Consider the following 14,849-nt stretch of genomic DNA (forward strand, 5'->3'; position numbering starts at 1 on the left):
TTTCTCTTGTTCAGGTCATGTAGTCAGGAACAGCTCCTGGCCCTACTGCAGTGCCAGTGAAGACTGAGGGTGATGACCTACCCTGGTGTTCAGGTGTGGATGGTAAGGAGACGGGATTAGGCAGGGCACAAGTGACCTGGCCAGAGGACATGGTGGCGTCACTCATATAGGAGGGGAACACACAGCACAGACGGTCTGCCTGCCCGAAGGAGGGGAGGGAGGGCACGTTGATCTCCACCTGAGAGAGAGAGAGAGAGAGAGACGGAGCGACATCGAAAGAGAGAGAAAAGAGAGAGAAATAGAGAGAGAATGAGAGAGAGAAAAAGACAGGGGGAGGAGAGAAAAGAGAGAGATAATGAGAGAAATAAAGAGACGGGGAGGAGAGCAGAGTCAGAGGTGCTTTGAGTGCTAGTACATTCCGCTATTTTATTAAGTCCGTTTTCAGTTTTCTGAGCAGGATCAATAGAATGCATATTGTCTCAGAGCAGAGGGTCACTGATTCTTATTATTTCTTATCACGGAGGGGGATTACTGCCGTTGCCAGGACCAGTACAGTACACTACCTGCTGGGTCTTTTTGCAGCTGAGGTTGGGTGGGTTGAAGGACACGATCTTCAGACACTGCTGCTTGGGGCTCCACAACCAGCCGTTCTTCTCCTCCGCTCGCCGGCAATCAGACCTCCTTGTACACCTGGAGAACACCAACACCCATCAGCCATTGCTCTCTGTCCATTTTGTCCGCTTGTTACACATTCATTCCTGTCTCATAGTGACCTCTTAATAACAGTAATTTTCTGTCATTAAAATACCTCACATTTGAGTTTTATCGGTTAACGTACTGATAACACTATTGTAGAAATAACAGTCAATAGCACAGTGCAGCTCTACTTATATGGCTCTAACAAAAATACTCTGCTCTCTCAGTGCCACAGAAATGAAGAAGTAAAGCAGAAACACTATGAAGGGCCCAGGTTGTTGAAACAGAGCAGATCAATCAAATCAGATCAAATGTTATTGGTCATGTACACATATTTAGCAGATGTTATCGCAGGTGCAGCAAAATGCTTACGTTTCTAGCTCCAACAGTGCAGTACACCTAACGATACAAAACAGTACACACAAATCCCCAAAAATTGAAAGAAAGAAATGAAGAAATATCAGAACGAGTCTGGAATATAAATATACAGTATATATACATGTATATAAGGGTGTGTGTAGACAATCTGGACAGTGTATGAAAGATGTGTTCAGCAATAGTTATATAGGATGAACCTTGACTAGAATACAGTATATACATATGAAGTGAGTAAAACAGTATGTAAACATTATTAAAGTGACCAGTGTTCTCTATTGTCATGACGTTGCCCTGTTGGTGAGGTTTATGACCCCCATAAATACCTTTCCCCCTTTTCTCTCTCTACTTTACAGATGTGACTCTTGGAAAGCCCTTTGTTAACATAGAGAGAGTCTGGTAACATTAAAAGGTTGGGAGCCGAACAATATTTCAGTAAAAACAACCAGTTGAAAGTATCCGTTGGTACTTAAAGAATATGACGTCAGATCAGTTGTTGTCTGGTACATTATTACTGATGACAGGACGACATAAATTGTATCTTGGAAAGTCTACACATTCTAGTTATTGGATTCGCATGGAATTGTTGTGCAATTTAAATGTTTAAATATGAAACTATTTGTGAAAAGATTAAATGTAATTTTAGCTTCTAAATGAGACAATTGTTTTCATAAGTGAACTATGCTCACTCAGTGACCCTGCCCAAGTGAACAGACATTGGTTGAGAACTATGAAGCACGCCGTCTCTCCCACACTACAAAAGCCCGTTGACGAAAGTCAACCTTGTGTTCCCGATGACGTGAGGACTGATGTCCATACGTTTAAAAGGGCTAATATCAACTACAACTTAACGAAATGAACTTATGTTCCCGACAACGGGAGGACTAGTGTCCATACGTTTAAAAGGGCTAATATCAACTACAACCTAACGAAATGAACTTATGTTCCCGACAACGGGAGGACTGATGTCCATACGTTTAAAAGGGCTAATATCAACTACAACCTAACGAAATTAACTTATGTTCCCGACAACGGGAGGACTAGTGTCCATACGTTTAAAAGGGCTAATTTCAACGTGGAGGTGAAGGATGAATTTTGACTACACCAGCCATAATATAGCATGAGCTGAGTATAGCAACTTGGTATGAACTTTGAACTCGTATTCACTAAAGAAGTGATACATCCTAGACATTGAGTTATCAGCAGCAGCTGTAAACGTGCATGATACGATACATCCTAGACGTTGAGTTATCAGCAGCAGCTGTAAACGTGCATGGCCTAGGAAAGGACAGACAATCTCTTCAGAACGACAGGGTACTACAACTTATTCGTTCTACCACACAAGCTTCTCAAGGTCCGATAGAGACCCAATCCTTTTGTTCCTAGTCTTCCCGCTCTTTCATTCAAACCCAACCACCTTTCTTTGTGTAACCAGTCGTCAAATCAGTTTCGTCCACTAGGGACGTTTTCTTTTATGACATAATTAGTGATCAATGTATGATCCATCCATGTAATTCTGTGTGATTATTTAGGTATTTAATAAAATAATTTAAAACATTTTTTTATTGCTGATTCAACTTGTTAACCAGGGTTCGTGAAGATAACCAAGAATTTTACGACGTTCAGATGAGACTGAATAAGGTGACGATTAATAATTGACTGCTATTGAAATCAAAGACCACCAGATCTTTAAGAGTTTATTCGGAAGACAACAGCTCTATAAACATTCTTCCATGGTGCCCCGACTTCTAGTTAATTACATTTACATGATTAGTTTAATCAGGTAATATTAATTACAGAGAATTGATTTGATAAAATAGCATGTCATATGACTCTATGTACATAGGGCAGCGGTCTCTAAGGTGCAGGGTAGAGTACCGGGTGGTAGCCGGCTAGAACAGTGACTAAGGTTCAGGGAAGGGTACTGGATGGAGGCCACTAGTGGTGACTGTTTAACAGTCTGATGGCCTGGAAATAGAAGCTTTTTTTTAGTCTGTCGGTTCCAGCTTTGAAGCACCTGTACTGTCTCCACCTTCTAGATGGAAGCGGGGTGAACAGGCCGTGGCTCGGGTGGCTGAGGTCTTTGATGATCTTAATGTCCTTCCTGTGACACCGGGTGCTGCCCTCTGAGTGTGCCCTCAGTAATGCGTTGTGCTGACCGCACCACCCTCTGGAGAGCCCTGCGTTTGCGGACGGTGCAATTGCCGTACCAGGCGGTGATACAGACCGACAGGATGCTCTTAATACACATCTACACTCTGATGGAGGCAGGCCCTATCTAGCTCTGTTTAGGGATATATGAGATATACGCTTATCTGGTTCCCTCCATAAAATGTTTGGGAGTACGTATAAAGTATTTTCTTACCTGCCCTCCAGAACACACCAGCCACAGTAGGGGTCCCATGGTGACACACAGGACTGGCAGTCTGTTTTCAGATGGCACGTCTGCACTGGCATCTTGGTGATCTACAGTAGTAATGCACAGACACAGCCCACAACACAAACAACATTATAGTGGGACCTTAGAGATACAAACATGTCAGGACTGGAGGTTTATCGGAACACTGAAATGTCTGTAGCGTTGAAATTCACTTAAAAATCTTGATGATCGATAGTAGCATGCAGTCAACAACACAAACAGTATCAACATTACTTCCTCTAGCTGTGGTTAACACACAGGGTCTTTCCCTTTCTCTCTCCACAGCAATAACAGCAATGACTGACAAACAGAAGTACTGTCTGGAGGTCTGTACAGAACGCTAATGGAGGACTGTACCTTTTTCTCAGTGGTGATATACAGGTGGCTGTGGCTGGCGTCAAAGAAGAGTTTTTTGTTGATGCGTTTCCCTGTGGTGTCCCCTGGCACTTGACTGTACACCTCTGGGTTGGCAGTCAGATGCACCTGCCAGGCAGAACCAGACAAACAACTCTCAACACAGAACACTAAACACACGCTAGGCTCCTTCTCAACACACGCTAGGCTCCTTCTCAACACACGCTAGGCTCCTTCTCAACACACGCTAGGCTCCTTCTCAACACACGCTAGGCCCCTTCTCAACACACGCTAGGCTCCTGCAATGGAGCACAACACGGACAACAAAATAATCTGTCTACCAACAACTCCCTCTATCATTGCATCCTCTCCTAGCCCCTTACCTTGTACACTGCCCCTAGCCCCTTACCTTGTATACTTCCCCTTACCGTCTACTCTTCCCCTAGCCCCTTACCTTGTACACTTCCCCAAGCCCCTTACCTTCGACTTCCCCTAGCCCCTTAACTTTGACTCTTCCCCTAGCCCCTTACCTTGTACACTTTCCCTAGGCATTACCTTGCACACCTCCGAAAACCACCCTCTCCCACACGTCCCATTCCACCCTCTCCTTACCTTGTACACCTCTCCCAGGCTGTTCCCCAGGAAGGCAATAGTGTGGTCATTCTCCACAGCGATGGCCACAGCGGTCAGCAGGCACCTCCTGATGATGACCGCCTTCGCCTGCAGGGCAAACTCTGGCTTACTGGCCAGTGGAGAGGGAAGGAAGTCCGCCCCACACTTATAGTTGTTCAGAGTGTCTTTCTGCAGAGGGAGAGAGATTTAAGAGATAAGAGAACTACTATATCTCTTAAATCAATCTATCTTTTGAAGGAGAGGAGAGATATAGCCAGCAGGATCCCTTCAGACAAAAAAAAAAAAAAAATGGAAACAAAGGACCTGAAAACCAAAGGTGTCATACACATATATTTGCATTATTGATTAAAAGGGAAATTCTTTTAAAATCACTGACTCTGTTTCTTCTGTCTCTGTCCTTTGAAGTGGATGATAAAGGCTAAGCTACTTACGTCAATATGGGAGGTGCAGAACTCGTCTGTCTTGTAGGAGTAGGGGATGTCCACAGCTGGGATGCCTGCGATCTTGCCCGAGTCGCTGTAGCAGGCACTGATGATGTCCACCAGCCTCTCATTGATGGTGTTTAGAGGGTACATGCACAGGGCCGAGTCGGCGCCGTCGTCATCCGGGCTGGCCACCATGAACAGCACCTTGTGCCAGGGGAGTACTTGACCATACTGGCCCGACTCCGTCATCCCCCGGGCCAGCTCTTTACCTGGGGACGCCACATAGGCTGCCTGCACCTTGTTGTACCTGTTCCCCGGGCCACAGTTGAGCTGCAGCTCTGTGTAAGAGTAGTAGTGAGGGTCGTCCTCACACAGTCGAGACACGAAGGTGAGGTTCTTGTTATCGGTGCTTCCCATGGTCCTGGAGAACAGGAAGTAGACAAAGCCCTCCTCCTTGAAGGCGTGGCGGAAGTCGTGCAGGTACTTGGGCACGAAGGGTGTTGCCTGCACGGTGGACGCCTCGATGATGCTCTCGAATACCACCCAGTCGCGGTAGTCCTGGAGGATGCGCGTGCTGATGAGTTTGGAGCTGTCCAGGCTGCCGTAGCCCTTTCCCACCAGAAACACATTAAAGGTGTTGCCGTCTTTATTAACGTATGTAGACATGACGGCCACCACGGCTACCCCGTCCTCTATGCTAGCTACATAAGTCCTCTCCCCCTTAGAGTCACTGTAGTACAGTTGCTGCTCCACATTGCTCAGGTTGAGGAGGGAACAGATACCCCGGTATCGGGACCCACATACGATCAGTGAGCCGTTGGATGGGTGCACCAGCAGCAGCTTATTGACATTAGGGCTGGGCTTGGTGTCCTGGCAGTACGGAGTGGAGACAGGCGGGGTGCAGGTGCGGGCATCCTCCTTGGGGCCAGTCACGGTGCGGGCCTCTTCACGCAGCGCCTCGTCCAGCTGGTAGATGGTGTTGACGGCACCCAGGTACACGCGCCCGCTGCGGGGGTCCTGAACCACGTTGTTGATGGGCGTTATGGAGGAGAAGTGCAGGAGCGCCTCCTCCTGCAGCTGGTCCCCGGCTGCAGACAGGCATAACAGGAGGAGACAGAGGAGAAGAAGAGCGACCTGGACCCAGCTTGTCATCTCTTGAGAACAGAGGAGAGACAGAGGAGAGGATTAGGGGTGATGCACACTATGTTGCTTGAAATGTTGTGATGGTATCACCTAAGACATCACATGGGAGCAGCACAACAGTGACTGGACATTCCCTTTTTCTCTATGTAGAGGTGTTTCATCATGACACAAAAACACTACAGTGAATACTACAGTAAAGTCTGCAAAAACACAGTGAATCGCTGAGAAGTTTTTTTTTTTTAACATGATGTTTTCGCCATCGTTTCCTGTTATCAAAAAGAGCTTCTGGACATCAGTACAGCGATCACTAACCTTGATTTGGATGAAGAATACTACTTCAATGACTCGGACATACTGCTCACCCGGGACCAGGCTCTAATCCCGACACTCGCTAGAGGAAAAGACGGTGATATAGAGGCACCCTGATGAAACTACGATATACGGGCCAACGTGGGGCAGCCAGATGAAACTACGACGACGAGTACATAAACCATCTCTACCCTCTGTTCTACTGGCGAATGTACAATCACTGGAGAACAATCTAGACAAGCTAAGTTCACGCTATTCTATCAACGGGACCTGAAAAATTGTGCTTCACAGAGTCGTGGCGGAACAATGACATTGTTAATATAAATCTAGCTGTTTTTTCTATGCATCGGCAGGATAGAACGGAATTGTCTCGTAAACTCAAGGGTTTGGGCGTGTGTATCTTTGTTAACAGCTTGTGCGTGATCTCTAATATTAAGGTGGTCTCGAGGTTCTGCTCACCTGAGTTAAAATACCTCATGATAAGCTGTAGACCATACTATTTACCAAGTTTTCATCTATATTTTTCAAAGCTGTTTATTTACCACCACAAACCAATGCTGGCACTAAGACCGCACTCAACGACATATATAGGGACATTAACCTACAACAAAATGCTCAGCCAGAGCCGTTGTCTCTCATGGTCCTGGGATTTTAATGCAGGAAAATATAAAACTATTTTCCTTATTTCTACCAGTATGTCACCTGTGCAAAAAATAAACTCTAGATTTCCTTTAATACACACAAAGAAACACATACAAAGCTCTCCCTCACCCTCCATTTAGGAAATCTGACATGAACTGTTTCCTCCGGATTCATGCTTACCAGCAAAAACTCAAACAGGAGGTACCAGTGACATGCTCAATTCGGATGTGGTCCAATGAAGCGGATGCTAAGATTCACATCAGTCACCTGCTTCATTAAAAAGTACATTGACGACTTCGTCGTCCCCACAGTGACCGTGCGTATATATCCCAACCAGAAGCCATGGATTACAGGCAACATCCGCACTGAGCTAAAAGCTAGAGCTGCCACTTTGAAGAGGTGGGACACTAACCCAGATGCCAAATGCCTTCTATGCTTGCTTCGAGGCAAGCAACACTGAACCATGCGTGAGAGCACAAACTGTGATCACTCTCTCCGTAGCCAATATGAGAAAGACCTTTAAACAGGTTAACATTCACACGATGGCATTGAGGAGTTTACCACATCAGTCACCGGCTTCATTAAAAAGTATGCCAGATGGATTACCAGGAAGTGTACTCAGAGCATGCTCTGACCAGCTGGCAAGTGTCTTTACTGACATTTTTAACCTCTCCCTGACCCAGTCTGTAATACCTACATATTTCAAGAAGACCACCATAGTCCCTGTGCCCAAAAACGCCAAGGTAACCTGTCTAAATGACTATCTCCCCGAAGCACTTATATCTGTAGCCACAAAATGCTTTGAAAGGCTAGTCATGGCTAACGTCAACACCAGCATCCCAGACACCTTGGACCCACTCCAATTCACATACCACCTAAACAGATCTACAGATGACGCAATCTCTATTGCACTCCACACTAGCCTATTCCACTTGGACAAAAAGAACACCTACGTTAGAATCCTGTTCACTGAATACAGCTCAACGTTCAACGCCACTATGTGACAAATAACATTAGATTTTATAGTATTTTTACCATGGTATACTATAGAATTGTTTTCATGTAGGTAACCAAGTTTAACAAAGATGCTTTTTATTAGATTTGATTGAATTTATGGATACACTTTACAGAGGAACTCCCACGGCTGAATAGAATAAGGCCACTAACTACATCTCAAAGTCGTACTTTGAAACTGAACAATGGCAGTCTGTCGACAGATCTTGGCAAACATTCATCATGTTCTTTCTCTTCTCCTTTTAGCAAGAGGAAATACAATATGTTCAGTAAGCCGGTTGCTTTGTTTAGTGGGGGAATAAGATCACACAGCATCCTTTGATACACAAAAACAGCCACACACTTGCAAACAGCAGGAGGCAAAAGGCATCCTCCTCCCTCGCTGCTGATTGCCCATGCTGTGGTTACAGTTTTTTTTTTAGAATTGCTAACAAGCGTTTACCTATACTTAAGATCCTTTTTCTAAACTCTTAACATAGCAACACACAATTAGCCAAAAATAGTAAAACTCTTCATTTCAAAATGCAAAAAAACTTTCTCTATATACATTAACTCTATCAAAACACGGCAAACCCGACTCAATGTCTAATCATTCTGTCAAAACACCAGCTCACGTTTTCTATCCAAGAGGAACATATAGTTAATCATAGCACAACGACTTTCAAAATACTAACAGTTGATGGCATTACGAAAACTGCATTACTTTTCATGTTTCAGTTCTACCTGCATTAGTAGACAAAATGAAATCCATAGTTTTCTATAATTCAGTTTCCTTTTACTGTAAACCACTCTACATTTTTTGGTTGAGTGTCAAATGTGTGCATTTTTGGCAATATACTATCTAAAAGTGAATGAGTCAGGCCTCCCGGGTGGCGCAGTGGTCTAAGGCACTGCATCGCAGCGCTAGCTGTGCCACCAGAGACTCTGGGTTCGCGTCCAGGCTCTGTCGCAGCCGGCCACGACCGGGAGGTCCGTGGGGCGACGCACAATTGGCCTAGCGTTGTCCGGGTTAGGGAGGGTTTGGCCGGTAGGGATATCCTTGTCTCATCGCGCACCAGCAACTCCTGTGGCAGGCCGGGCGCAGAGCGCGCTAACCAAGGTAAACAGGTGCACGGTGTTTCCTCCTACACATTGGTGCGGCTGGCTTCCGGGTTGGAGGCGCGCTGTGTTAAGAAGCAGTGCGGCTTGGTAGGGTTGTGTTTCAGAGGACGCATGGCTTTCGACCTTCGTCTCTCCCGAGCCCGTACGGGAGTTGTAGCGATGAGACAAGATAGTAATTACTAACAATTCGATACCACAAAATTGGGGAGAAAAGGGGGTAAAATTAAAATGTAAATAAAAGTGAATGAGTCATCTGTACTTTATAGACTGTACAGTAGAAAAAATTGTAGAATTGCTGCAGTAAAAGCTTTATTAGCAACATGAAATTGCTGCCAGTGATCAACAAAAAAACTAACATACATGGCCTTTGGTTCCAAATGTGTAAAAATAAAACACAATTACAGTAAAAAAGGCACAGAAGGGACAAAACACAAAAATGCCCAGTCAGGTTCTAATCTATACGATCTTCAGCATTTGGCCACGTTCTCGTCCACATCTTATGTCGTCTCTCGTTATGCACCTTGGATAGAAACGCTTGGCATGCCTTATCCACCCCTGGCAGTCTTCAGCTGAGATGTCTCTGCAGCCGGCATCCATTGCGTCCAGGAGGGACATTTGGTCATGTGGCCGATGATCATACACTTTCCACCTCCAGGCAGAAAAAAAATCCTCAATGGGGTTGAGGAAAGGCGAGTAACGAGGGAGGAAAAGGCAAACGATTCTTGGATGGGCTGCAGACCAGTTTGTGATTGCATGTGAATGGTGGAATGCTACATTGTCCCATGCAATCACAAATGTCCTGGTGTTTCCTCCTACCTGTTCCCTTTCTGCTTCTGGCACCAGTTGTTGGTGGAGGTCATCTAAACACAGAAGAAGGTGCTCAGTGTTGTTGGGACCAATCTGGCATTTCTGCAGGACCAAACCAGCACTCAAGATTGCAGCACACATTGTGATATTTGCTCCTCTCTGACTCTGCACATCAACGGTGGCCCTTTTCCTGATGACGTTTCTTCCCCGCCGACGTGTTTTTGCCGACGTGTTTTTGCCAGGTTAAACCCTGCCTCCTCTACATCAATTATTTCATGTGGGGTCTGATTAGACTCCAACTCCATGACTCTTTGAAAGAAATCAAACACAGTATGTGTAAATGCTTTTTAGTATGTCCTACTGTATGTACTGTAACCCATGTTAACATGTAGAGTAGCATAGTGTAAAACTCACTATAGAACAAGACATATTGGATAGACACCGTACCTGGACGTATTGGTGCCGGAGTTCCTTGACCTGCTCACTGTTCCTTTCAAAAGGTAACTGTGTACTACTGTTTCATTCCAACTCTGTGTTTGGTCAGAGTCCGAGCCAATGGTAGTCAGGCTGATGCTTTCCACATTGTGAAATACCAGGTTGTCCTCTACAATTCTGGTCTGAGTTTCTCTCAGTTTTATTGCATTGTCAGCAATGACCAATCCTACCAATCCATGTTCTTGGTCTTCACAGAGGAGCTTTCCTCTTCCCCCAGAAGGAGGAAGAAGTTGTGTCCTTTAGAGGAACAAATATACAACATATGTATTTGCATTTGGACTGGTGGGATACAGTTACTGTGGGACATGGCAACAGTAATGATAGAAGAAGCCTCTGTGAAATGCAAAACTTACCTGTTGGTTTGTTGAAAATTCCAGATAATGGAAGCCACGGTTGACCGTCTGAGATTAGGCTGGACTCTTTCACCAGCCTCTCTCAGTGATAGACCATGGTATTAGGCTGGACTCTTTCACCAGTCTCTCAGTGATAGACCATGGATTATCACATGGCCTATGATGGTGGCTCTTATTTCATCAGTGACAACAGCTCTTACTCTCCTTTAAACACCACCACACATTCTTACTCCTCTCCCCCTACCTCTCCTTTTCCCTTGTCCTGGTCCAACTACTACTCTGCCTGGTCCAGCTACTCCTCTGCCTGGTCCAGCTACTCCTCTCCCTGGTCCAACTACTCCTCTCCCTGGTCCAACTACTCCTCTCCCTGGTCCAACTACTCCTCTGCCTGGTCCAGCTACTCCTCTCCCTCGTCCAGCTACACCTCTGCCTGGTCCAACTACTCCTCTGCCTGGTCCAGCTACTCCTCTGCCTGGTCCAACTACTCCTCTGCCTGGTCCAGCTACACCTCTCCCTGGTCCAGCTACTCCTCTGCCTGGTCCAACTACTCCTCTGCCTGGTCCAACTACTCCTCTGCCTGGTCCAACTACTCCTCTGCCTGGTCCAACTACTCCTCTGCCTGGTCCAGCTACTCCTCTGCCTGGTCCAGCTACTCCTCTGCCTGGTCCAACTACTCCTCTGCCTGGTCCAGCTACTCCTCTCCCTGGTCCAACTACTCCTCTGCCTGGTCCAGCTACTCCTCTGCCTGGTCCAACTATTTCTCTCCTTGGTCCTACTCCTCTCCCTGGTCCAACTAGTTCTCTCCCTGGTCCAACTATTTCTCTCCCTGGTCCAGCTACTCCTCTCCCTGGTCCAACTACTCCTCTCCCTGGTCCAACTACTCCTCTCCATGGTCCAACTACTCCTCTCCATGGTCCAACTACTCCTCTCCATGGTCCAACTACTCCTCTCCCTGGTCCAACTACTCCTCTCCCTGGTCCAACTACTCCTCTGCCTGGTCCAGCTACTCCTCTGCCTGGTCCAGCTACTTCTCTACCTGGTCCAGCTACTCCTCTGCCTGGTCCAGCTACTCCTCTGCCTGGTCCAGCTACTCCTCTCCCTGGTCCAACTACTCCTCTCCCTGGTCCAACTACTCCTCTCCCTGGTCCAACTACTCCTCTCCCTGGTCCAACTACTCCTCTGCCTGGTCCAGCTACTCCTCTCCCTGGTCCAACTACTCCTCTCCCTGGTCCAACTACTCCTCTCCCTGGTCCAACTACTCCTCTCCCTGGTCCAACTACTCCTCTCCCTGGTCCAACTACTCCTCTCCCTTGTCCATACATGCTTTATTATTGCTCTGCTCCTCTGTGTTGTTCTGTATCCACATTGAACAAAATCAATCCAGAAGACCCCTTTTTACTGTGTATGTCCATGTAATTGAAATAACTTCAACACTGGGCTATGTCTCCGATTGAGATTGGAATCAGCTGTGGTTTTTCTATTTTACACAACTTATAGTAAATCAGCTATTTCGCAATGGTCTGTTCATTCAAAAATGCTTATCAGGTGTTTCAATATAGCTTTTGAGCTGCTGTTGTTGCAGAAGTAGAGGCTTTATACTATATTTAAGGTTTTGAACATTAGGTCTTCATTCCGGGCATGCTGTGTGCAAGCATTTGTAAATAAGACAATTTTGGTATTGGGTAAGCTTGTATGTAAAGAAAATGTAAGCATTTTAGAAACATGTTAATTGACTGCATATTCTGTGAAAACAACATGAATTGTGTTAATGGTATAGTCCACAACAGACGGATGCTGTGCTCATTGTATTTAGAGTTTTGAAAATGTGACAACAGATTGGACAAAAGGATGTTAGCGATTGTAAAAAACAGTAATGTCAAGCTGCAGGTGGCTGAATCTGCAATGGTCCACCTCTTTCACTGTATAGTTCTCACACACAAACACACGCTCAAATACACACCTACATGCACACACATACACACACACACACACACACACACACAATGTACATCAAGCATATGCACACACATATACATACACAAGCAGGCACAAGCATTCTACACACACACACAAACATATGCACACACACACCTAAACACACACACACACACACACACACACACACACACACACACACACACACACACACACACACACACACACATAGATATGATCCTGCTCATTTCACCTAGGCAGTTAAGTCCATAGCTACACTGGTCAAATTGAAAAGCCTGTGGAAAGGTGGAGGGAGGGAGAGATAGAGGGAAGGAGGGAGGGAGGCAGTCTGTGCCTAGCTGCCTGTGAATCTGTGATTTATTATGTTAACCTGCCTTTGCTCAGAGCACTAAGTGGGGAGAGTACTGATTAGATGTTTGCTCTCCAGTTCATTTCAGCTCTTACTCCCATTTGCATTAAAGTGTCCGTCCTCCCCTAGTCCATGATTTTATTTTGCTTTTTCATTTCACAACCTCATTCCTTTCGGAGCCCCATTTCTCTAGGTAAATGTATCTGCCCTTTTTAATTCATACTCTTAAACAATTCCATTAAAATGTAAACTGTGTTATAAACTCGCCCCCTGTGCTCACTCCCACCAGGAGGGTTTGGTAGGTCTTTACTCTTGTTATTTGGGAAACAAGAACATAGCAGGATGATGTTTGGCTGAAAGTCACCCTGGTCTCTTAACACCTACAAACATAGGCTGCATTTACACAGGGAGCACAATTCTTATTTTTTGACCAATTATTGTCAAAACAGATGAAAACATATATCACAATTGGGCTGCTTGTGTAGACGCAGCCATAGTTATTCACAGACGTGTCGATGTAGCCTATTAGGCTAGTATTTACCTACCCTCCTATGAAATGATGAACCTTTTACAGGGTTACTTATGACCTGGTATGCCAACGGCCCCTCTGGGTATCTCACTAAAGCCAATGAGCCTATGTAGAGTAATGGGTAGTTTATGGGTTTTTCTGTAAAACAATTGAGTGTAGATGTGTTCAGTGTGTAGATCCCAGGCTGAGCCAGACTAATCAACCTTTTGGTTAATCTTGTTTTGCTCTTTTGTTTGGGTTATTCTGCCTTTGTTTAGTGTAGAGTATAGACGACCCTGAAGTTGTATTATTGTGACCTGCCATTACATAACAGTGATAATGACTCATGATTATAAAGAAGAGAGTATTCCATTTCCCATCCACTCATATTTCATGCTCCAGGTCCATAATCCACTGTCAGTCTAGTTATCCAAATTCCTGTTCAAATGTTCCAAACAAAAAAGATGGATTTTCAAAATGTCACTGGCTGCTTTTTCTAGCCCAGGGTACGTATAATGATTTAGGACCCCTGCCTTTGTACAGTGCAATCAAACAGACTGTGTAAGCATTCCCAAACTGAGATGTAGGCTACAATAGTTGGTGGAATTGTCAGGAAGTGTTCACTTGGGTGACAGAAAACTCAGCTCAACTTACTTCTATCCCTTCAAAGACTCTCTTGCCTATTCATGCAAATCTCTCATTTACATTTCACATTTTAGTCATTCAGCAGACGCTCTTATCCAGAGCGACTTACAGTAGTGCATTTATCTTAAGATAGCTAGGTAGGATTACCACATATCACAGTCATAGTAAGTACATTTGACCTCAATAAAGTAGCTATCAGAAAAGTTGGGGGGGGGGGGGGCTGGGGGGCAAAGAGGTGGTAGGAGGGGGGGGGGGTGCTGTGAGATTATTTATTTAAGATACACTTTGAAGAGGTAGGGTTTCAGATGTTTTTAGAAGATGAGCAGGGGGCACGGACTCTGCTATCCTAGCTTCAGGGGGTAGCTGGGGTGCCAGGACAGAGAAGAGCTTGGGAGGGCCAAGAGACCAGAGGTGGCAGAATGGAGTGCTCGGGTTGGGATGTAAAGGTTTGAGCATAGCCTTAAGGTTGGGATGGGCAGTTCCTCTTGCTGCTCCGTAGGCAAGTATCATGGTTTTGTAGTGGTTGTGAGCTTTGAATGGAAGCCAGTGGAGTGTGTGGAGAAGCGGGGTGACATGGGAGAACTTGGGAAGGTTGAACACCAGGTGGGCTGCAGAATTCTGGATA

General features: G+C 45.5%; 1 protein-coding gene across 4 annotated transcripts in view; it reads right to left on the minus strand.

The window, feature by feature from the left end:
• LOC129855195 (plexin-B2-like) overlaps window positions 1-14,849 on the minus strand; it is a 201,902-nt gene that overhangs the window by 36,053 nt on the left and 151,000 nt on the right. For all 4 annotated transcript variants that reach the window (XM_055922609.1, XM_055922607.1, XM_055922610.1 and 1 more), the window contains 6 exons: window positions 4,909-6,056; window positions 4,457-4,645; window positions 3,848-3,973; window positions 3,437-3,537; window positions 564-690; window positions 82-238 (listed from right to left, as the gene is read on the minus strand). In XM_055922609.1, coding sequence (XP_055778584.1) covers window positions 82-238; window positions 564-690; window positions 3,437-3,537; window positions 3,848-3,973; window positions 4,457-4,645; window positions 4,909-6,054 — 1,846 coding nt within the window. In that variant the 5' untranslated portion in view covers window positions 6,055-6,056. The remainder of the gene's footprint in view (window positions 1-81; window positions 239-563; window positions 691-3,436; window positions 3,538-3,847; window positions 3,974-4,456; window positions 4,646-4,908; window positions 6,057-14,849) is intronic.

Source organism: Salvelinus fontinalis, chromosome 5 (assembly GCF_029448725.1).
Source record: "Salvelinus fontinalis isolate EN_2023a chromosome 5, ASM2944872v1, whole genome shotgun sequence".
Taxonomy (NCBI): Eukaryota; Metazoa; Chordata; class Actinopteri; order Salmoniformes; family Salmonidae; genus Salvelinus; species Salvelinus fontinalis.